The sequence below is a fragment of the Salmo trutta genome, chromosome 2 (assembly GCF_901001165.1).
Source record: "Salmo trutta chromosome 2, fSalTru1.1, whole genome shotgun sequence".
NCBI classification, from domain to species: domain Eukaryota; kingdom Metazoa; phylum Chordata; class Actinopteri; order Salmoniformes; family Salmonidae; genus Salmo; species Salmo trutta.
In genome coordinates, this window is record NC_042958.1 from 62,920,368 (window position 1) to 62,944,349 (window position 23,982).

A 23,982-nucleotide genomic window follows, 5' to 3' on the forward strand; every position below is an offset into this window, starting at 1 on the left:
GGGGTAAAGTCGTAATTGAATGAGAAAGAGACAGGTTAGAGTTAGGAGGAGATATGTGGGGTTATGTGATGGTTTTGGGATGGAGTTAGAGAGGCATTTGAGATAGATTTGGGTCACGTTCATTAGGCACCAAATGGCGGAAAACGACTTGGATTTGTCCCGTGAGAAACCCACATTTCCCTTTGTGAACGAAGACACCTAATGAAAACGATCCCGGGTTAGAGCTGGAGATGAGACAGATTTAGGAAGGGGTGAAGAAACGTGGGAAAGATGGAGTTCTGTTGTTTGAGTTGGATATACATACAAGTGGAAGAGGTAGTTAGTTATAACACAGCCTGGAGTAATATATGTAATGCAATCACAGTTAGTTTATGGATTATACTTCTGGTCTGTTACATACTGTTGGATCTATTACCTATACGCCTAGTGTATTTATTCAAAATGGTATAACATAGTATGTAAATTGGGTATACCAAGTTACACAGTATTATATCAACTGGTATATATACGAACATAAACCTTTGATACGTGTCGTTGTTCTAAAAGTAGGAGGTTTTCTGGGTCACCCTCTATATCTATAGATGCTGCTGTAGATTGATCATACAAGGGGGGAAAGCAGAGGAAGCAACATGAAGAGTCCAGGAAGTGCAGAAGTCAGATGGTAGCCTAAGCACAAAAAGAGCCTACATGCGCTCATGAATCAAAGAAAGTTTACCACTAGGAAAGAGAGCGATATGCAGAACTGAGGACAGACTTTGAGCACACAGAGGTAATGGAGTGAAAATGTGGATGGATCGTTGGCTGGTCAACTTGACAAAATGATCAACTATTGATGATGTGACTGGATAGGACGAAGAGTGTTTAAAGAAGAGGGAGCGTCTAGTCTAGACATCAAACTGCCACTATTGACTTCCTGTATTAGGTGGTCCCTTAGATGCCATCCACATCCTTCCTTCCTGTCGTCCCCCCCCCCCCCCCCCCCCCAACAGCGCTATATCAAACCTCCATTTCAGGCCTTGACACTTCCCCTGTGCTCCCCATTTACACATGCACACACACTGAACGAGACAGACACTCAAACACACTAGCAAAACAACAGACAGACAGGCACACCCACACTCAGACAAAAACACATCCCTTTAAGAGACATGTAACAATAAAGACCTACTTACTGGTCTAGGTGGGGAAACGCCCACCTCATATGTGCAATGTTAGGTTAATATAATCGGACATATATCCAAGTGTAAGTAAGAGTGCGGGCTATGTAACACTCTAACTAAGTTAGCTGAATATTAATATGGTAACCCAGTGGAGAGCTTTATGTTTCGCTATTTGAACACATAGTACTGATTTACTGATTGCTCACCTTGTTATTGAATAAAAACACCCCTCGTTTGCATTAGGTCTGGCAGTGGAGAGAACAATACTTGTTGAACGGAGACGCTTTGCCTTTATTTTTGGCCTGTAAGGCTAGATGATTTGCTAATAAATAGTGTTTAATACATGACATCAATTCACAAATACACACACACGATCAATACTCACTTGCTTTTGTTTCGGGTTCGTTTCGTGTGCGTGCGTGCGTGCAAGAACACGCACATTAACTCACAAGATCAATCAAAATGTAGTTTTCTTTGTAAGATCGGTTTTTTTTTGGTATGCTTTCAGAGAAAATATCCATGCAGTGTCCTGTCGGCTTTCAGATGACAAGGGTCTCTTTTTCCCGAATAATAATAATGAGACAAAATAGGAGTGTCTGTTGTTGAAAATTACGTTTAGTTATCGTCGCTTATTACTTCTACCTAAGATCATGCTGACGACAATATATTACTCTCACGCATTCAACGAATCAGAATTTACACAGAAACTGTCTCGGGCTATTTTTTCTCGGTTTCGATGCCCCTATACCACCTCTGTTATTGCCCAAAAAAAATGATTCCCAGTCTTTCCTACAGTGACTCTACGCTTCTACGCGCGGGGTGTAGCTACCATTCAATTCTTTCTAGATCTCCTCCTCCCAATGTCACAATGGAGATATTGTATAGCCTGTAGACAACTCCTCTCCCTATTTCTTCGCGCGCACGTTTCTGTCTGTTTGCTTGGAGGAGCGTCACCTTCTGCACTGTCTCCCCCCCCCCCTTTAGATGACACATGTGGGCGGGTTAGAGAAAAAGGGAGAGGGGGGGGGGACCCAAATGAATATAGAGGCTAACTTGTGATACGATTGCAATGACCTTTCTTTGAAGAAAAAAATCCAACCAAGATGAAAACAATGGGCTCACGACTATGAAAAGCTTTCGTGTAAATAGGCCTATAGCCGAAAAGTAACCCGTATTTAACATTTTACTCACACACACACCACAACACACACATTTACATGTTCGCTGGCACACACACACACACCCACACACCATCATTTGACTGCAGGTCCCCATCCTTGATTCAAGCATAGCTGACATCACAACAGTCGTGATATGAGGGAGGAAAGAGTCGAGCTGAAAGCAGCATGCAGACCACGGAGGCAGAAAGAGAGGTAAAGGTGGAGTTGAGCGGGATCTAGAAATGGAAACATAACCTATAACATAACCTGGAAACATAACAGCACAACAACACTGAATGTCTCTGATTACAATGGAATATCTTCTATCTGTATCGTCCTATAGGTTTTTTCAATGCTGTAAATTAACCGATGCGTTTGTAAATGCTTTTGAAAATGTGTGACTCAATGACATCTTACTAAAACGTGTTTGCTCCCTCTCTTTGATTGGCATGTTATGTAGCCTATTTACCTACAGAGTAGGTGACTAATTCAAAGTTGTGTCATATCATTTTGGTACAGCATATTTGACTTCTTGGCATAAGTATACTGTGCAATATAAGTATGTGAAGTATGACACATCCTACCCACTGGCACACCTCATAACCAGAAGAAAACGTTTTGTGCATCAAATATCTCACCTGGTTGCATTTGGTTACAGTTCAACTCAATGAACAATTTATAGAAACATCGAAAGACCTATCTGCCATATTGCTTCTGATTTGTTAGGGGTGGAGAAGGAACTTGTTTCTCTCTGTCGGCATCTCAAAGGTATGCAGAATGGCACTGCAGAAATATTACTGAAATAAATCTATCACCCATGCTTGTCTGCTCTACTTGACTGCTGTCTGACTGCTGTCACTGCGAGGGCTGATACCAGTTGGTGTGATTCAACCTCAGTCTCTGTGGAGGACTGTCTATGACGAGCGATATACCATCTGGGCTCGTAGACATCATCTGGCCAAGTTCAGCGTCACATCGCGGATGATACGTACAGTAGGTGGGTGATACTACAGACAGTGTTTATAGCGGACGAGGGACCTCATGGCCCCATACGGAGGACCATAACTTGGGTGCTGAAGACTTCAGGTAAGCCGGCACAATGTATTCGGGCCCTAGTCAAATATAATGATATCATTTAAATGATACAAATCTATTCTATTCCATTTGATTGTATTCGATGTTAATCTAATATATGCATTTTCTGATCTGTTATATTATTCTATATTGTTCTATTCTAGCATAATGTTCCCAAGTGTAAATAACCGGCATTACATATCATGTGTAAAGCAATGCTTTGGTCTGAATTCTGTTCAATCGTGTAAAGTACATTTTTGGGGAGGACCAACAAGCTGATGAAGAAAGCTGGGAAGTATTACTCTTATCGAAGACCAAACAAACGATTACAGTGCCTATTAAAAGTATTCACCCCCCCCCTAGACTTCTTCACATATTTTTAGGTTACAGTTACAAAGTGGGATTAAAATGGATTTAATTGGGATTTTACTCTGTTATGGCAGACATATTGGGACCCATTTCATCCAAAAAGTTATACTTATGACTCATCTGTCTATAGAACATTCTTCCAAGCCTTGATGATCATCCAGGTGCTTCAAGGTGCTTTTTGGCTAATTTGAGTCAACCTTTTTGGACGAGACGGGTCCCATTATGTCTGGTGAAAACCAAACACTGCATTCCACAGTAAGATCCTCATACCAACGGTCAAGCATGGTGGTGGTAGTGTAATGGTTTGGTGATGCTTTACTGCCTCAGGACCTGGACGACTTGCCTTAATAGAAGGAACCATGAATTCTTCTCTGTATCAGAGAATTCTACAGGAGAATATCAGGCCACCCGTCTGTGAGCTGAAGCTGAAGCGTAGCTGGGTCATGCAGCAAGACAATGATCCAAAACACATTGAAGTCTACATGAAAATAGCTCAAAAGCAACCCATTTGATGTTATGGAATGGCCTAGTCAAAGTCCAGGCCTAATCCCAATTGAGGTGTTGAGGCAGGACTTGAAACGAGCACTTGATGCTTGAAAACCCACAAATGTTGCTGAATTAAAGCAGTCCTGCGTGGAAGAGTGGGCCAACATCCTCCATAGCGATGTGAGAGACTGATCAACAACTACAGGAAGCATTTGTTTGCAGTCATTGCAGTTAAAGGTGGCACAAACAGTTATTGAGTGTAAGGTGGCCATTACTTTTTCACACAGAGGAATTGGGTGCTGTATAACTTTGTTTATTAAATAAAATGTATATACTCAGGTTCCCTTAATCTAATATTAGGTTTTGGTTGAAGATCTGATAACATTCAGTATCAAAAATATAGTAAAATAAAGAAAATCAGAAAGGGGACAAATACTTTTCCACGGCACTGTACAGACTATTTGCTATACTTAGATTATTCAAAACATGGATGTCAACCCATTTGTAAATACCAGGACAAATTATACATTATTAATGGGTTATATGTTGCCAATTCACTAATGGTCACATACTGTACTTTTGTATACAGTGAGGGAAAAAAGTATTTGATCGTGTCACGGTTGTCGAAAGGAGAAGCGGACCAAAGTGCAGCCTGTGTGTCATTCCACATTTTATTTATACTGTGAAACTACGCAATACATAAATAAACTGAATGACAAAACAACAAACCGTGACGCAGCGGTGAAAACATACACTACTCAAAATGAATCTCCCACAAACCCAGGTGGGACAAACACCAACTTTAAATATGACCTCCAATTACAGACAACGATGACCAGCTGCCTCTAATTGGAGATCATCTCAAACAAAGCCCAACATAGAAATACAAAAACTAGAACAACCCAACAATACTTATTTCCCTCATTAAAATGCTAATCAATTTATAACATTTTTGACATGCGTTTTTCTGGATTTATTTGTTATTATTCTGTCTCTCACTGTTCAAATAAACCTACCATTAAAATGATAGACTGATCATTTCTTTGTCAGTGGGCAAACGTACAAAATCAGCAGGGGATCAAATACTTTTTTCCCTCACTGTATACAGTTGAAGTCAGAAGTTTACATACACCTTAGCCAAATACATTTAAACTCAGTTTTTCACAATTCCTGACATTTAATCCTAGTAAAAATTCCCTGTCTTAGGTCAGTTAGGATCACCACTTCATTTTAAGAATGTGAAATGTCAGAATAATAGTAGAGAGAAGGATTTATTTCAGCTTTTATTTATTTCGTCACATTCCCAGTGGATCAGAAGTTTACATACACTCAATTAGTATTTGGTAGCATTGCCTTTGAATTGCTTAACTTGGGTCAAACGTTTCGGGTAGCCTTCCACAAGCGTCCCACAATAAGTTGGGTGAATTTTGTCCCATTCCTCCTGACAGAGCTGGTGTAACTGAGTCAGGTTTGTAGGCCTCCTTGCTCGCACATCCTTTTTCAGTTCTGCCCACACATTTTCTATGGGATTGAGGTCAGGGCTTTGTGATGGACACTCCAATACCGTGACTTTGTTGTCCTTAAGCCATTTTGCCACAACTTTGGAAGTATGCTTGTGGTCATTGTCCATTTGGAAGACCCATTTGCGACCAAGCTTTAACTTCCTGACTGATGTCTTGAGATGTTGCTTCAATATATCCACATAAGTTTTGTCCCTCATTATGCCATCTATTTTGTGAAGTGCACCAGTCCCTCCTGCAGCAAAGCACCCCCAGAACATGATGCTGCCACCCCCGTGCTTCACGATTGGGATGGTGTTCTTCGGCTTGCAAGCGTCCCCCTTTTTCCTCCAAACATAACGATGGTCATTATGACCAAACAGTTCTATTTATGTTTCATCAGACCAGAGGACATTTCTCCAAAAAGTACGATCTTTGTCCCCATGTACAGTTGCAAACCGTAGTCTGGCTTTTTTATGGCGGTTTAGGAGCAGTGGCTTCTTCCTTGCTGAGCGGCCTTTCAGGTTATGTTGATGTAGGACTCGTTTTACTGTGGATATAGATACTTTGTACCTGTTTCCTCCAGCATCTTCACAAGGTCCTTTGCTGTTGTTCTGGGATTGATTTGCAATTTTTGCACCAAAATACGTTCATCTCTAGGAGACAGAACGCGTCTCCTTCCTGAGCGGTATGACGGCTGCATGGTCCCATGTTGTTTATACTTGCGTACTATTGTTTGTACAGATGAACGTGGTACCTTCAGGCATTTGGAAATTGCTCCCAAGGATGAACCAGACTTGTGGAGGTTTACAATTTTTTTTCTGAGGTCTTGGCTGATTTATTTTGTTTTCCCCATGATGTCAAGCAAAGAGGCACTGAGTTTGAAGCTAGGCCTTGAAATACATCCACAGGATCACCTCCAATTGACTCAAATGATGTCAATTAGCCTATCACAGGGCACTTTCCCCGCCCTGTGAAGTTCATAAGAACTTATTTCATCTGTAGCCTAATGAAGTGCATGGTTTCCTGAGTCGTAGTGGGAGGACCACACAGTATGTCATTGCGTGACTCCAAGTTTACTTCGATATCATGGTTATTATATCAATATTTGGTAATAAAGGCGTTTCCACCGCCATTTCTCGCATAATACATTTTACCGACACAAAAAGATCCCAACATGTCGAACGAACAAATGGTCTGTCGGAATTTATAAAATTGTACCGAAACTTCCTGTTTCCATCGCAGCTGTCGTGATTTATTTTATACAGTATGACTTTACTCGCATAAAAACTGTGGATGGAAATGTGGTAAGGTACTTAATAGTTACCCAGAAATATTTGATATCAACATAATAACAGCTGCACTGGGCCTTTTAACAATGCATTTCTGCGGGTATCATGCATACCTTAATAAGGTAGGCTACTAGTAAATATTGGAGTACGTAGTTATATTAGGCCATCTAATGAAAATAATGAGCTAATAACATAATAATTCCGGTATTGGAAGTTTTTGAGACTCATAATGCAGGTGATTTATGTGTCTTTGTAAAGAAATGACAGGGGGCCAAATCTGATCCATAACAATAGGTGGCATATATAGATATTGCCGCATGAGGGCGATCCGCGCAAATTAGTGGCAGAACGAAGGGGAGTTCTTATAGAACGGCAGCAACAACAAAAAGTGCATTTCACACTACTTTTGGATTAGAATTACATTTTAAGGCTCGTCTGAATGTCCTGCTTAATATAATGTTTGTGTCATCATCGCAAATCAATTATTTTGCAAAGATATAAGAATCAAAATATAATTGTAAGCATACGAGAACCCAAAACAGTTATTATTATTTTTAGGAGTAATAAAAACGTAAAGGCGTAGATGGCAATGGCTTTCTTACTGCCCCCAATAGTCGGTCAGTGTGCCGTGTACTGAAAAAAGTTCTATATCCACTCAGAAGGGCGAGGCACGCTACATCTCATTCTTACATATTGATTCTGATGTATTGAGAGGGAAATGCCATACTTTCATATAAATGTGATATTCTGAATTTGGTAATACAATATCTTGTATATAGTGGTGTAAAGTAACTAAGTAAAGAACATATGTACTTTTTACTCCTATTATACATTTTCCCTGACACCCAAAAATACTCGTTACATTTCGAATGCTCAGGCAGGACTTCAATATGGACCACTTCATGTAACGCGTTGCCATCCCTACTGCTTCTGATCTGGTGGATTCACTAACCATAAATACAGCATTTGTACATTAAATGTTGGAGTGTGATCCTGGCTGTCTGTACATTAAAAACCTAAGAAAATCGTGCCATCTGGTTTGCTTGCTATAAGGAATTTGATGTATAGCATTTACTTACTAAATTAGTAATTTTTCCACCACTGTACTTAAGTCCATTTAAAACCAGATACTTTTAAACTTTTACTCAAGTCAAGTAGTATTTTACTGGGTGACTTTTATTTTTTACTTGAGTCATTTTCTATTAAGGTATCTTTACTTTTACTCAAGTATGAGAATTCAGTACTTTTTCCCCACCACTGATTTTATCAATACATTATTTTGAGAGTCTGTAAAATACATGTCATACTGTACATTTGTAGCGAAGACTTCTCAAGCCCTCCAGCCCATAGATGGCGGTGTACCCATTGGGTGTACCCCTTTAAACTGCTTTACAGACCATGTCCACCAATGAAGAAGATTTACTTCCTTCCTCCGTCACGTTTTTCATTGTTTACAATCGTTCGGTGCAACGAAACGTGTGTATTTGAAGCTTGACGTGAATGAAATGTGACATGTTTTGGACTTAGATAAGTAGCTAGCCGGAATGTTCTAATTCCACGCCGAGCATCCAACACGGGTTGTTTCTCTGCAAACATTTGCCTGTTAGTCTAGCCTAGACATGGCTTTTGCTCCCGCTGTGTGGTTAGCTGCTCAAGCAGAACTCTACGAAGACGACGAAGAGGCCGAGGCAAACAACTTCCCTGAGCCACAGAAAAACTACTTGGGCGATTACAATGATGATTATTTATTTGAGAGGTTCCGTTTAACTAGACCTTGCATAAGTTTCATCACGGATTGCGTCAGGCTCCGGATGAAAGCCACGCTCCAGCAAATGAATGGACCTTCCGTCGATGAAATGGTGATAGTGGCACTGGACTATTACGTAAATGGTATTTTGTCAACCAAAGTCGTAGATATGATTCAGATGGAGCAAATGGAGATTCACGAAGTCATCAACAATGTCTCCAAAGTGTTGTCAGGAATGGTCAGGGAGTTTATCACTTTCCCGGCGAATGGCGAGGAACGAGCAAATGTGGCACACGAGATCAAGAAAATATGCGGGATTCCGACCTCCATGGGCTTGGTGGGATGCATGCATGTCAAGGTGAGACCACCTCAGCACGACAAGGAAGCTTTTCGGAACACAATGGATAACCACACCGTCATGACCCAAGTCATATGCGATTGTGAAGGGAATTTAATGAGTGTTGAAAACTGCTGCGTTGGCAGCACACCAGAGCAAACCATATGGGATATGTCGGATATTGCCCAGCAACTAAAGCATGGAGCACATGGGACGCATTGGATCATTGGTAAGCTAATTCTACACAGGAATATGTTTTATACATTTCTTATGACTAGAAATACTGTGCAGACCCACTAGCCACCCCTGTTATGAAGGGTCTCAAACTCCTGGCCCTGGAGAGCTATTAAGTGTGCAGGCTGTTTCAGCCCAGTACTAACACCCGTTTTAAACAATCAACAAGCTGAAATCAGGTAAGTTGGTGTTGGTCTGGAACAGTTCTGAGTGAGTTAGACCAAAAACAGTGGTCTAACTTTAGGTGGGTCACTCCGTCAGTGTTAAAAAAAAAAGTCTGTTGTGATTCACCAATGTTCATACTTGCCTCTGTTTTTTGTTTTTTTTGATCCCACAAAGCCGGGAAAGGCTATGCGTTGAGCAGACACCTCCTGACGACCGTTTCGCCAGCCAAAGAGAAGGCGGATCGGCGGTTCAACGCAGCCCACGGCATGATCCACTCGGTCCTCCAGAGGACCATCACCTTGGTGAAGAGGCGCTTCAGGTGCCTGGCCAATCTGGGCCACGTGCAGCAGAACAGTCTGGACAAGAAGGCTGAGATCATCAAGGCCTGCTGCGTCCTGCATAACATCGCCAAGAAGTTTTCGGTGCCTGCGCTCAACGACACCGTGCTAGAGACCATGCATCCGGCCGAGAATCACCAGGTGCCGGTGGTGGAGGTGCCTAGCTACGCCGAGAAATCCAGAGCTGCCATTATCGGCATTTATTTCTCGCATTCCTCTGGGAATGACGGCGTTTCAGACTGAGGACAATGGACATATTTGTATAAAATGGTTGTTGACGTTTGGGTTTAATAGGAGGACGGTTCGGTCCCTTATTATAACACTTTGTAAAACGAGGTGCTAATGGATTGACAAAAAATATTTTATTTTATCACACTTTGTGATACATGAAAACCAAATGACAATACTTTGGGTTTATCTATTTACATGTTTTTATACATTTCAATAAATGTCAAGTAAACATCTAATCCTCCATGAATCATTTGAATTGCGATTTAGAAATTGATAGGCTAAAATGGACATTTATTGAAAACACAAGCCACATTGAGTATTCTAACTAAATGATTTTTAAAAAAGTACCTAGGTGAATGTGAAATGTGCTGAATCCTCCTGAACATAGCAGGGGAATGATTACATACAATATATGCTTAAACATTATGTACATGTGAATATTATTTAAATAAAAATCTCAACATACAGAAGAAATGAGCAAGATTACACTTTTTGTTTTTTAAATCAATCACATTGGGGCAATTTTCACAAGAATGTGGTACATTTTCACAACTCAAAACAGATCATCAAAAAGGCCCATGATTCAAATCTAACATTTTCAATTGACTGATTACAACAAAAAATCCAGTCTCTTGTTCACTGTACTAAATTATTCTTTCAATTTGGATACACAATCTACATTGAACAAAAATCTAAACATGTAAAGTGTTGGTCCCACGTTTTATGAGCTGAAAAAGAAATCCTACACATTTTCCATACGCACAAAAGTCTTATTTCTCTCAAATGTTGTGCACAAATTTGTTTACATCCCTTTTAGTGAGCATTTCTCCTTTGCCAAGATAATCCATCCACCTGACAGGTGTGGCATATCAAGAAGCTGATTAAACAGCATGATCATTACACAGCTGCACCTTGTGCTGGGGACAATAAAAGGCTACTTTTAAATGGGCAGTTTTGTCACAACACAATGCCATAGATGTTTCAGGTAATATGCAATTGGCATGCTAACTGCAGGAATGTCCACCAGAGCTGTTACCAGAGAATTGAATGTTAATTTCTCAGAGAATTGAATGTTAATTTCTCTACCATTAGCAGCCTCCAACGTTGTTTTACAGAATTTGGCAGTATGTCCAACTGGCCTCACAACAGCAGACCATTTGTAACCACGCCAACCCAGGACCTCCACATCCGGCTACTTCACTTGATGGATCGTCTGAGGGGGGTGGTTACACGTGGTCTGAGGAGTATTTCTGTCTGTAATTAAGCCCTTTTATGGGGAAAAACTCATTCTGATTGGCTGGGCCTGGCTCCCCAGTGGGTGGGTCTGGCTGCACCCCTGCCCAGTCATTTGAAATCCATAGATTAGGACCTGATGAATTTGTTTCAATTGACTGATTTCCTTATATGAACTGTAACTCGGTAACATCTTTGGAATTGTTGCATGTTGCATTTATATTTTTGTTCAGTATAAGTATCTGCTTTTCAAAATGTAATATTCACTTTACTTTTGATATGATTTGTCATTTGTTTACAATACAATTAAGTCAAACTGTTCAAAACTAATAACTACTGAACCAAAATGATGTATTGCCTAGTTACATTTACATTTTTGTAATTTAGCAGACACTTATCCAGAGTGACTTTAAGGAGCAATTACAGTTTAATGCCATTTTCAAGGGCAGATTGACAGGTTTTTCACCTAGTCGGTTCAGGGATTCGAACCAGTGAACTAGTTAACATGTATAGTTTGATAACGGCTGAACACTACATTTCTATATTTTTATCTCATAAATATATCAATTTGACATGAATTTATGTTGGAAGGTCAAAACAAATCATACATGGATGTGGCTGTAAATACTTCATCATCATCTTCCATCAGCCTGTGTGCTTCAATAGGACAAAGTGGAAAGAGTCACTATGTGCTACCATTTGGAATAATAGCGTATTATAAACTGGGTGGTTCGAGCCCTGAATGCTGATTGGCTGACAACCATGGTATATCAGACCGTATACTACAAGTATGACAAAACATTTATTTTTACTGCTCTAATTACGTTGGTAACCAGTTTATAATAGCAATAAGGCACCTCGGGGGTTTGTGATATATGGCCAATATACCACTGCTAAGGGCTGTATCCAGGCACTCTGCGATGCGTCTTGCCTAAGAACAGCCCTTAGCCATGATATATTGGCCATATAGCACACCTCCTCGAGCATTATTGCTTAAGTAAAGGGCATTACAAGTGTTATCAGTTTAGAATGTTGTACTTAGAGAGTTTTTAAAATATACCATTTACATCTGAAAAATGTGCCAAAGTGATTGAAGGAAAATGAACTCACAGCAGACAATCCATGGCCTTATCTTCAGGCCTTTGGACTGACAGCTTGGAACTCCTTCAGTGCTGTGGCGTTGACGTAGATCAGGTCCGAGTTCTCATAAAGGGCCTCTTGTATCATCTTCTCTTTGGGTTCCAGAGAATCCATGATGCATTGGTGCAGGAAAATATACTGCGACTAAAAGAGTGTAAATGGCAATGATAACCCACAAATGTAGCCTCATAAGTCATGTATTCATTTTTTTTTTAAATCAAACCTTTAGTCATTAAACCCAAAGAGAGCAGGGCTGCGGCGCTGTGTGTTACGCCACTGGTTATAACTATAAGTTAAGTGTAACAAAGAAATGTAAGATGTGTCAAATAAATGATATCCAGCTCAGGCCTCCAGCGATGCATTCGGTTTGCTAACGTGCTAGCTAAGTGGCTAGATGTCAAGATCAAGCTTCTTGGTTACAGCAGAGACATTCGATCCCCTCCTGGATCAAGACCCCTGTTGCCTGAATTGTTTTGTGCACGTTCGGTAATACCCTATACCCCAGTATGGTACAGAAACGGTATGACAATCTAGATATCGCCCAACCCTAATCAATAGATATTGCCCGTGTTTTAGGGTAGTACCTAGCGTTAATGTGGGGATCGTTTCTATCAGGCTAACCCGGGCCTTACCTCTGTCTGAACCATGAGCGGCCGACTCAGCCTCATCTTGTGCACGAAGGCAGCGATGCCCACCGCCTTCTCCCTCTCCAGCTGTTGTAGCATCACGTCCAGAGCAATGATGGTGCCCGTCCTCCCCACCCCGGCACTGAGAGACAGGGAGAGTGATGTCAACATAATGTGCACGTTTACAGATAGAGCACAGAACAATACAGTTCAATGAAGAGATGACCTAAAACTAGGCCTATACCTGACCTGTCACCACCAGTCATTGAAAACTTTGCATTCTTCGATTACCGCAGTAGGGTTGCCACATTGCGCATCCCTATGTAGATTTTTTTCCCTGTGTAGAGTAATGGCTGGGTGTTGTCAGTGATGTAACATTACCTGCAGTGCACCACAGTGGGTCCGCTGTTCTCTTGGCTCACTATGTGCTGTCGGACCAGCCCTCTGAACTGGATCAGAGCCTCCGTTCCCTCTGGGACTCCGTGGTCGGGCCAGGCCGTGAAGTGGAAGTGTTTCACAGGGCGCTCCTCGGATGTGTCCCTCTGGAAGACAGAATTATTTAAATGCAGAGGCGACATTCACACGGGTAGTAAGCAGAGAATGCACTGAAAACCTTGTCCAGGGTGGTGTTCAGAAGGGAGAGAACATTTTGAAACAGAGTGCTACCGAAAGGAACTACCTGATCTTGTCCAATAAGATCAGAGATGTTCATTTTTTTTGTAGCAGAACGCTTTGCAACTGTGTGCCCTACTGAACAAGCATTATGCTTACACTTTTCACTACAAACTCCCGCAGGGTCCAGTTGGTTTCCCTTTTCTCTGACCTGACTGTTACCAACAGGTGTCCGTACAGGCAAGGGGTGTAGTCCAAAGGCCAGTACTGCTCACATTTAGTCTAGGGAGACACAGACAGAATAGGTCATTGTTTCTATATAAATACAGTGCGTAGAATGGAATCCGTCAAATTGCCATGTTCTGAGGGGCTTTTCCCGTTCTAGTGATTCTATTTCTATGACTATCACTGTTTGTCTGTGACGTCGCCACATGCTCCACATACACAATGCAAAGCAAACACATTAAGGAGGACTCCAACAGGACTCACCCTCCCTCCTTCAGTGCAGTTGGTTACCATGACCACACCCTTTACCCTTTGCTCCCAGATCATTCTCCAGAAGTCGTTGACGGTGGGGGGCAGGGGACCCTGTGCAGCGATGTACTGTCTGCTGTTACCGTAGCCCTGAGACAAAAAGCGGCAGGGTTAATTAAGAAAACACACCTATTCGATTTAGAGTAATTCATGATGACTCAGATGTGCAAACATTTATAGGTGTAAGAAGTTCCTCTAAGGCATCATATGAGTCAGCGATATCGTAACGTGACACTAGAGTATTTTTACATTTTGCCATTTTATAACTGACATAAAGGGCTGTGTGGGGATGTATTGAAGAACATATACGGGGCAAATAACTTGTAAGATTGGTGAAAGTTGACCTTTGGTGTTATACAATGTTTCAAGCCAACCCTTTACCGTAAGTAAGCCTTTTACAGCAGGCTATCAAGGTTGAGAGCAGTATAGTAGATCATTCTAATACTGACCTAATTACTGCAGTCACAGTAAGAATAGCTGTATAGGATATCTAGGACTAATATGGACATTGCTCTGTATTTGGAAATCTATGACTGATATGCTGTGGTACGCACTGGCATGTAATTGGCATTTATGTAGTCAGAGCTCATGTTGTGGTTTAGGATGGTTAGCTTCACCCGACACCAGTCATCTAGAGAGAGAGACACAGGGAGAGAGGGAGAGAGAGAGACAGAGAGAGAGAGAGAGACAGAGAGAGAGAGACAGAGAGACAGAGAGAGAGAGAGAGAGAGTGACAGAGAGAGAGACAGTGAGAGAGAGCGAGAGAGAGAGACAGCGAGAGAGAGAGAGACAGAGAGAGAGCGAGAGAGACAGAGAGAGAGACAGAGAGAGAGAGACAGAGAGAGAGAGAGAGTGAGAGAGAGAGTGACAGAGAGAGAGAGAGTGACAGAGAGACAGTGAGAGAGAGAGAGAGCGAGAGAGAGAGACAGAGAGCGAGAGAGACAGAGAGAGAGACAGAGAGAGAGAGAGAGACAGAGAGAGAGAGACAGAGAGAGAGAGACAGAGAGAGAGAGAGAGTGACAGTGAGAGAGAGAGACAGAGAGAGAGACAGTGAGAGAGAAAGAGAGAGAGAGTGACAGAGAGAGAGTGAGACAGAGAGAGAGACAGAGAGAGAGAGAGACAGTGAGAGAGAGAGAGAGAGTGACAGAGAGAGAGAGAGACAGAGAGAGACAGTGAGAGAGAAAGAGAGAGTGACAGAGAGAGAGTGACAGAGAGAGAGAGAGAGACAGAGAGAGAGAGAGGATTTAAAATGCTTGATGATTTAACAACTTCACTTTGGGGACTATAACAATTAAAACTATAACCTCAAATTGTATCAAATCTGCAGGTTGGGTGATTAAGCCAAAACTCTGCCTGGAATCTGAGGGATATCTGATCCACCCTATTATACTTAGTCGATTGGCTGGCACAAAGTTCAACTATTGCAATAAAAAGGGGTGATTTCAATTCAACAACGGTATGTTGTTCATGCGATGTGTACTGTAGAAATGGCAGCCAGAGTACACTTACATGGCAGTACATTGGTGAAGCGGTTCTTGTTCTTGTTCTCCTCCAGAAGGGCTGCTTTCCGAGTCTGCTCTGTGCCAACAGGGATGAAGTCCTGCATAGAGATATAAAGCATAGATCGTGCATAATGTAAAGAAAAACAAATGGACGTTTACATGTTCAGAAGGGTCAGCTAAAGGCTTATGCGCAGACAAACAGATGGATTACGAGACGACAAAATAAAAAAAAATACATTCTAATACGGTAGGGAACGCCATGTTGGACAATCGCCCAGCCACTTTGCATTACCAACACCATGATGGAAACAAACAGAGAGAGCGCGTTATCCTTATCGCTACCTCATACTCCTCACTGAATCCTCTGTTCGTGTCAGCGCTCATTGTGTGGTAGTGGTCTGAAAACTTCCCCGCGGGAATAGCTCTGGGGAAGACAGAGAAGGTGGTAAGTTCTCAGTTGAATATTCCAAAGTCGTTACTGTTATTAACAGCTGTGTGGTCTAGCGCATGTCTTGTTGGCCTTGCTGTACATAGTCGCTAAAGGGTTGGAGTTTAAGGCTTAAGTCTGACTCTTAAATACTGAAAATGAACTCTATGCTGTACATACTTGAATTTATTGCTGGTTAGTTTGGATTCCACAAACAACGACTTGGGTCGGCTATTGGAAAAGGGAAAAGAAAAGCATTGATTATTGAGTCCAAATGGTTTCCTTATCTAAAGGTCATTGTGAAGGCAGCAGCACCGACCTGAATATTTCTGGCTTCCGACGCCATATGAAGAAAGCCAGACAAACCAGGAGGCAGAGTAGCAGCACAGCCATGACTGACCCTGCAATGACCCCTATAGGGAAGAAACCTGGGCTTTAGTATGAGAGCATAGGGCATGACATGTTCATAAATAGGTTACTTCTAAACATGCAAAAGTAATCTGAGCAACTGAGCGACACAAGCCTACTGACCAACACACATTTAGTATCAAAAGATCATATAAAACAAGATAGAAAAGCTCTCCATTTTCAATACAGGAAGCGGATGGGATCCCATGGTTTTCCGCCAGCAGAAGGCACGGCGGCTATATCACATCACGCTGTGTGTAGACGCTGTTATCGGTGGTAATACAAATATCATTGACCAATCGTTGAACCTTTTAACATGAAATGCTTAAAGATAAATGCTAGGCTCACTCACCTCTTGGGTCTGTATTACAGCTGAAAGAGACAGCCGTACTCATCCGACGCCCAGAGATCGAGGCCAAAGACACTTGATAGGTCTGGGCAGGTTGAACCCCATCGATGTCCGCCTTCATCAACCAGTCTCCCTCCACCCTCTGAGGGCTTTTCCCAGTCACATTCACCTCCACACTGGTCCATATTCCCGCTGGCATATCCCAGGCCAGAGAGAAAGCGTAGCCGCTGGACAAATAGTCACATCTCGGTCTTATCAGGTCTGGGGGAACTGATTAAAACAAAAGAAGGAAGATGTCACATTAACTCCCTGCTAAAGACACTATCCTACAGGTGTACCATAATACATCAATAATAGACTACTAATATATTTAGTGGAAAAGTGGACTAAACACAATAGGTCACTTTGACAAAGTAAGAGACTGACTCACCCACGGTCTCATTCTGTTCACACATGAGAAGTTTTTTAGAATCCTTTTCAAACCAAAGAGTCACTGTGTAATTTGCACCAGGGTAAAGCTGGGTGAATGACAGTGTGCGATTAGTAAAAGGGAAGACTTGTCCTCCAGTCTGACTGCCATTATTGGCTTCTCCATAGGAGACTATCTCGGACTGGAGCACAGTCTGAATGGATGAGCTGGTGACCTCCCATTGTAAAGCAGGACAATATATTTCTGCAGGGAAAAGCAAGGGACTTCGGTTAATAGCTTTCACATTTAAGGATTCAATTATGTTTTTATGTGTCAAATGACTGTTATTCAGGCAATACTTTTGCTGAGTTTAGACTCGATCCTTCTCTATAGTATATAAAACTCTAGACCATCCGGACTGTCCAAATAAAGTGGGACCAACTTGAAGAGCGAACTTTCACTGTAGCCACATAAAACAACTGATTGGACGATTTTAGGGTAAGAACTGTGAGATGATTCTAATTGGGAATCAAGGTTAAAAAAAGCGAATTTACTTGTTACTGTGAAGTCGCTTTCTCCACTGCTCTTGATGCCTTCAAACACAGTGAAGAGGGTGAAGGCATATATTTTCCCAGGATCGAGAGCTGAAACTGTCACTGTTTCTTCTAAATTATCAATGTCTTTATTTTCCTTATCGAAATGCAGCACGTAACTAGAGACTCCGTTCATGGGCTTTTTCCACTCCAGAGTGACACTGGTCTCATATCGGTGTTTCTCTGCCACAGTGACAGCGTCAACATTAAGCGGAGCTTAATACAGAGAGAAGAAACAGAACCAATCAACACGGTCAATGCACCGCTTCAAAAGATGACTACTGTACATGCCTGATCTTCAAATAATCCCAATAACTATTCAGCATCGGAAGATTCCAGAGTTATAAAACATGAATCCCAAATCTAAAACGTAAAAATGTAATTTCGTAACAATATTTCTGAGAAGACAAACCATATATATATATTTTTTTATGGCTATAGATATGTCGGTATTTAATGTATCTCACACAAGAGTGATCCATGAAAATACTGAAAGACAATCTAGTATCCCAACCACCCTCCCAATTTCTAAAAAAGAAATAAACTTACCAGTGACTGCAGAAAATTGACTTCCAACAGTACTCCTGACGTCTTCAAACACAGAGAAGAGAGTGAAGTCATATTTTATCCCAGCAGTGAGAGGTGACACTATGTGTGTCACTGTTCCGCTTTCATCAGATGCAAGGACGATAGTATTAGTCCCAGGGGTGTTCAGCAGCTCATAAGTGATCCCTGTGCCGCTCACTTTGCTCCACTGCAAAGTTATACTGGTCTCATTTTGCCCTGTCACATTGACACCACCTACACTGAGGGGACCTAAGATAGAAAGAGCAAGATAACAATGACAATTAATGCATTCACAATGTGTTTACAATGCATTCACAATGTATTTACAATGCACTCACAATGTATATTTACAATGCATTCACAATGTATTTACAATGTGTTCACAACTCATGTCACTCACTTTGTAGATTTTAGAAAGTGTAGATGCAATATTATCTAAGACATCACAAGCAAGATATTATATGCCATTTAGCAGACACTTTTGTCCGAAGCGACTTACAGTCACGAGTGCATGCATTGACATAATATGGAGGCATTTAAGGATGCAAGAAATGCCACAGAATCCATTCTCAGACTCACGGGTGATTGCGGAGAAATTGTATCCCCTGCTTGGTACGGCTTTGAACACAGTGAAGAGAAAGAAGTTGTATTTTGTCCCAGCATTGAGAGGTGAGACTGTGTACGTCACTGGTTCATCTCCATCAGATACAGGGATGGTAGTATTAGTCCCATTGCTGAACCGCAGCTCATAAGTGATCCCGTTCCCATTCACTTTGTTCCACTGCAGAGTCACATTAGTCTCATCTTGCGCTGTCACATTGACATGATCTACATTGACAGGAGCTGAGACACAAAAGATTTTTTTTTAAAAAGGTCAGTTGTATTTCCTTAAACCAGTATGCAAATGATTTCACTGTACAGGTACAGTATACTGTATATTTTCATATATTAACAGCTTAAAGACCTATATTAATAGCTTAAAATGTATCCGATGTCCACCTACCAGTATCAGCTGTAAAGTTAAATCCACTGCTCCTGTAATCCCCTTCTACAGTGAAGAGAGTGAAGTTGTATTCTGTCCCAGCAGTGAGAGAGGAGACTGTCTGTGTCTCTAGTCCATCTGTCTTTGCAGTGATGTTTATCAATGATGTCCCATTTTGGAACTTCAGTTCATAAGTGTACTTCGTTTTCATTATCCACTGCAGAGTTACACTGGTCTCATTTTGCCTTATCACTTCGACATTATCTACATTCGCGGGAGCTGAGACACAAAACAGAAAAATTCAGTCAGTGAAATGTTTTGCGATATCATTGTTCTCCAAAAAAAGGACTTAGACACATCTGCTATGACTTAGGCCCTGTGTTTTGTTTTGATCATGTCACATGACCTGGATTTCAATCTTTCTTTTCAGCCTTTTCCATAAATGAGACCCCCCCCCCCAAAAAAAAAATTCAAGCAATATCTGAGGACGGTGCTGGAGAATCTGACGTAAAGTGAAAAGGGGACCGTTTGATGGAAAAAGCTTTAAATATAGATTAAAATCCAATTCATGTTACATGACTAACAAAAACACAGGGCCCTAGCTATGACATGGAATATAACTCAAATATCATGTACATGAAGTTAAAGCATAACTCAATCACCCGTCAAATGATGCAGGGTATGAGACTGAACACTTACGTGCGTTAGTGATGGGTGGGATTGTAGGTTTAACAGTTGGTGGCAAAGATGATTGACACTGAAAGCAGAATCACAGCTATGTTAGAAGAACATACAAAAATATGGGACAGTGGAGGCAACACACACACACACACATAGCTTCAGTAGAACTATATTTAGTAGGTGGGTTATAACAGCTGTAAAATGAACTACACATCTGACTGATTCTCCAAAGTGTGCTCTCACACTCCTTCTGCTCCCCCTTCCTGCTTTTACATTTCATACAGCTGTTATCATTTCTGCTTTTTCTCTTCTCCATTACCCGAAGGTTGTTTATCAAGCCATGTGAATTATCTGAAATGACCCTCCCTCCCTTCTCGAAATCCCAAACTGTAAGCATACATGTTGCTATACTTCACCAATAGCGACCAATAGACATTTGGCCAAATTATTCGCTTGTGGTTTTCAGCTTTGTGAACAAGCATAGTCACGCAATATTAGCTTGTATGTGTTTGTTTTCACCTTGTATCAGTCTCTCCTACTACTTATAGTACTTGTATAAAGCGGTGTAGTAGGCTATGTTGATTAGTGTCTTACTAGTACTACAGTATCATGGGGAACCAAAGAACAATTGTACAGTATTTGTACAATATATGCAGGACAGAGGAGTCTATCGCTTACAACATCAGTTTTACGGAAATGATTGTGTATTTCCCCAAATTGTGACATAAACCTCAGAGGTCCAACAATAACTCACGGTATCTAAGGGGATCTTATTCAGCCTTAATTACATGCGACTGTGTTATAATTCAATTGACCATTCAAATAGGCCTATTCCTAATTCCAATGTAAACTTACAAAACCAGTTATGGCTAACTATCAGTAGCTAACAATGTTTAATGCCGTCACTGTATGTCCAATAAATCACTGTGTGTGTTGATTTCATGAGAATAACTCAAAATATACATTTTTTATCATTTATTTCCCTGTGCCTCCTTTTGCCGTTGAAATGCTCAGTCTGATCGTGTGAGCGTGTTGATACAAATGTAAATATATTTACATACACAGCCCTGATTGGCGGATAGGATCATCTAGACTCTAGACTAGAGCCTACCTCGCGTACCCCTTCAAATTAGGAGGATACATATGCAAATATAGGATGACTGGTCATTGGTCAGAATAATTCGATCAGATTGTGATGTCATGCTGTGGTCCAAAAACTCCATCCCACCGGAACAGGTAGAAATTCCAGGCATTTTCTAAATGTATTTTTAAAGCTTTCACAGAGTGTTATTTCGACCTCATTGTGTGTAAATACCATAATAAAAGGAAAATCGCGTTTTTGACTGCGCTGCCCCTTTAAAGCGTTAGGAACATTGAAGAAAGTGTATGATGGTTGCATTTCATAAGGGTTGCATTTTATCTCCCCCAATAAATCGATCTCATTTTGATTATAGTAAATGTCAAAATTCCAGCTGATGTCCGACAGCAGCTAGAATTATAGAGTATATCACTTTCCAATCATCTGGTTGGGGGAGTATCTGCCTTTTGATAAGAAAATAACTTCAGAGCGAACTCTACAGCAAGATGCATTAAAGGTATGTCTACTTAGGCTGTGTTTCACAAGCAGCCCAATTCTGACATTTTGCCCAATTATTTATCTGATCTGATTGGTCAAAAGACTAATTAGTGGCAAAAGATCAGAATTGGGCTGCCTGTGTAGAAACAAATTTGTATTGAATTACTTTGTATAACAAATATATTTTGTTTGCTGCTTTTAACAAAGTCAGTCATAAATTGTTACTGTACAATATCTATATTTAACAGTACACCTGTTAGAGTCAATTCCATTTTAATTCAGTCACTTCAGCAAAAAAAATGGAATTCCATCTCAATAATTGTTTATTTTTAACTTCTTGAATTGGAATTTCAAGAAAATAGACCCAAAACCTGCATAACGCAGCAATTCATGTGCACTGTACTGATTCAAGTGTTGTTGCCTTTTCATTTAAGCTTTAATTGATATAGGCATATTTTCTGCTCATAACAAATTTATTTTAAGCAGACAAAGTAAAAAAAAAAAAAACTAGCAAACCACTAGCATACGTCAAACCACAGAGCCCCAGACTACTCAAGTGACACAAGAAGCAAAGTGAAAATGACTCACCCATACTCCTGCCACACAGAGGCACATTATAACGTGAGATAATCCCATCGCTAGTGGCGAAGACCAAACCATGCCAAGGCACAGTACAAACATAGAAAAATGCACTAACACCAATGACTATTTTCTATTGAAATTATTATCAACTAAAAGCAATGTTGGCCCTCCTAGGTTATCTTCGTGCCCTGATTAGCCTACACCGATCCTTTATTTGCGTAATTCCACCAGTGTTGACTTTTAATTTTCTCACACGTCCTCCTCTCGGTCACCTCTGATCTCATATCATGGCTGTCTGCAACTCGTTTTATCGGTACTTCTCTTTTCTCTGCTTGAAACAACCACACACACAGAGAGAGACCTTTGCTCCGCCTGTTACTTCCTTATTATCTCATCACCTCCTGTCAAGTCTTGGAGAGTATCTCTGTCACGTAAATGTATTAGGTTTATGCAAATGGGACATATGTTCACTCTTTATCAGTTGGGCGATTGAATGCTGTCGATGAAAAACGAATTGGGAAAAGGTGTTGGCGTGTTTTTGACTGTGTCTCTGTGTGTATGTGGGGGTGTGTAAGGAAATTAAGCAACAGAAATATGTAGCACTAGGTGTTGAATATCAAATCAAATCAAATTGTATTTGTCACATGAGCCAAATGTGTGTAGACCTTAAGGTTAAATGCTTACTTACAAGCCCTTAACCAACAATGCAGTTTTAAGAAAAATAAGTGTTAAGTAAAAAATGGAAATAACATATCATTAAAGAACTTCAGTAAAATAACAGTAGCGAGGCTATATACAGGGGGTACCGGTACAGAGTTAATGTATATGATCTAAGTAGTGTAGCTGTTTCTGTTATCATAGCTGTGGTTGTGTGGCTTTGTTGGACTTGCTGCTTGAGTGTCAGGAACAGAATCGGTATTTATGGTTTTACAGAGAACGGGAAAATCTCAGTACTTTGACCTTGTGGTTTTCAAGCAACAGAACAATAAGGAAATGGACCCAGAAACCACTGATAACACATTTGTATAGTAGCGACACGCTAACAGGCCAAATAAAATATGACTTTGTAATACTTCAATAAAACATTAGCAAAATTAAAGATTACTTTGACACACATTGAGGAATTAGAGAGAGAGCATGAGGTAACACAGCAGTGAAGTGGAACCTAAAAGTTCAGGTTTGAAAGGGCTCATTCACCTCAATGGTGGCACAATTTGGATGGGTTTTACATTGAACTCAGCAAATAAATGATTATTTCCCAAAAGTCACACATCTGTATGACATGTACTATACACCCTTTAGAAAAACATGGAAAAGCATGGCAGCATGCAGTATTTGATGAATGACTTGTTTTTTCCAGAGGCTTTTTCAAAAATGGTATTGTAAATGACCTGGGTGGCATCGTGCAACATCACGATAACTGCTGTTTTCTCTCTATTTACTACAACTATTGAGATGAGGAATCGGTGTAGGTGCGAGCAGGGCGGGGGATTTTCTAGTCTTTATTTGAAAGCCCCTATTGACACCATGAGTCTATTATCGTGCTCTCAAGTACCAGATCAGGTTTTCCCGGTTTTCTGTGCACACGTCAACAGTTTCCGAGGCAGCATATTCTCTCTGCCTGCCCACATATGCAAATAGAAACAGGCTCACTCTCGTCTGTAGAGTC

At 40.9% G+C, this 23,982-nt stretch overlaps 3 protein-coding genes across 10 annotated transcripts in view; 1 reads left to right on the forward strand and 2 right to left on the reverse strand.

Annotated features, from left to right (window-relative positions):
- Positions 1-2,095, reverse strand: part of LOC115160310 (potassium voltage-gated channel subfamily C member 1) — an 89,897-nt gene extending 87,802 nt beyond the window's left edge. For 6 of the 8 annotated variants that reach the window (XM_029710667.1, XM_029710666.1, XM_029710665.1 and 3 more), the window contains exon 1: positions 1,546-2,095. The gene's annotated coding sequence lies outside the window, so the exon portion shown is untranslated. The remainder of the gene's footprint in view (positions 1-1,545) is intronic. The other 2 variants (XM_029710669.1, XM_029710670.1) reach the window with 1 other exon arrangement.
- A 6,368-nt stretch (positions 2,096-8,463) lies between these two features.
- Positions 8,464-10,566, forward strand: LOC115160417 (putative nuclease HARBI1). Its single transcript, XM_029710675.1, has 2 exons — positions 8,464-9,353; positions 9,698-10,566. The coding sequence occupies exons 1-2, from the start codon at positions 8,660-8,662 to the stop codon at positions 10,102-10,104; spliced, it is 1,101 nt and encodes a 366-aa protein (XP_029566535.1). The 5' UTR covers positions 8,464-8,659; the 3' UTR covers positions 10,105-10,566.
- Positions 10,567-12,198: 1,632 nt separating this feature from the next.
- On the reverse strand, positions 12,199-22,791 carry LOC115160433 (receptor-type tyrosine-protein phosphatase H). Its single transcript, XM_029710676.1, has 18 exons — positions 22,320-22,791; positions 20,174-20,231; positions 19,496-19,753; positions 19,072-19,335; positions 18,475-18,741; positions 17,887-18,141; positions 17,354-17,596; positions 16,927-17,193; positions 16,486-16,579; positions 16,347-16,397; positions 16,082-16,163; positions 15,747-15,837; positions 14,792-14,868; positions 14,193-14,327; positions 13,863-13,985; positions 13,473-13,633; positions 13,098-13,233; positions 12,199-12,609 (listed from the first exon to the last, which is right to left on the reverse strand). Exons 1-18 carry the CDS (start codon positions 22,410-22,412, stop codon positions 12,460-12,462), a joined length of 2,805 nt encoding a protein of 934 aa, XP_029566536.1. The 5' UTR covers positions 22,413-22,791; the 3' UTR covers positions 12,199-12,459.
- Between the last annotated feature and the right edge of the window lie 1,191 nt (positions 22,792-23,982).

Excerpts from the sequence above, each read along its gene's own strand:
- LOC115160417 (XM_029710675.1), top strand. The coding sequence starts at position 8,660 with ATGGCTTTTGCTCCCGCTGTGTGGTTAGCTGCTCAAGCAGAACTCTAC. Across the intron at positions 9,354-9,697 it reads TGGGACGCATTGGATCATTG|CCGGGAAAGGCTATGCGTTG; the intron begins GTAAGCTAATTC and ends GATCCCACAAAG.
- LOC115160433 (XM_029710676.1), bottom strand. The coding sequence starts at position 22,412 with ATGTTTGTACTGTGCCTTGGCATGGTTTGGTCTTCGCCACTAGCGATG. Across the intron at positions 18,142-18,474 it reads TCAATTTTCTGCAGTCACTG|CTCCGCTTAATGTTGACGCT; the intron begins GTAAGTTTATTT and ends CTCTGTATTAAG. Across the intron at positions 16,580-16,926 it reads CTGTAATACAGACCCAAGAG|GGGTCATTGCAGGGTCAGTC; the intron begins GTGAGTGAGCCT and ends TCTTCCCTATAG.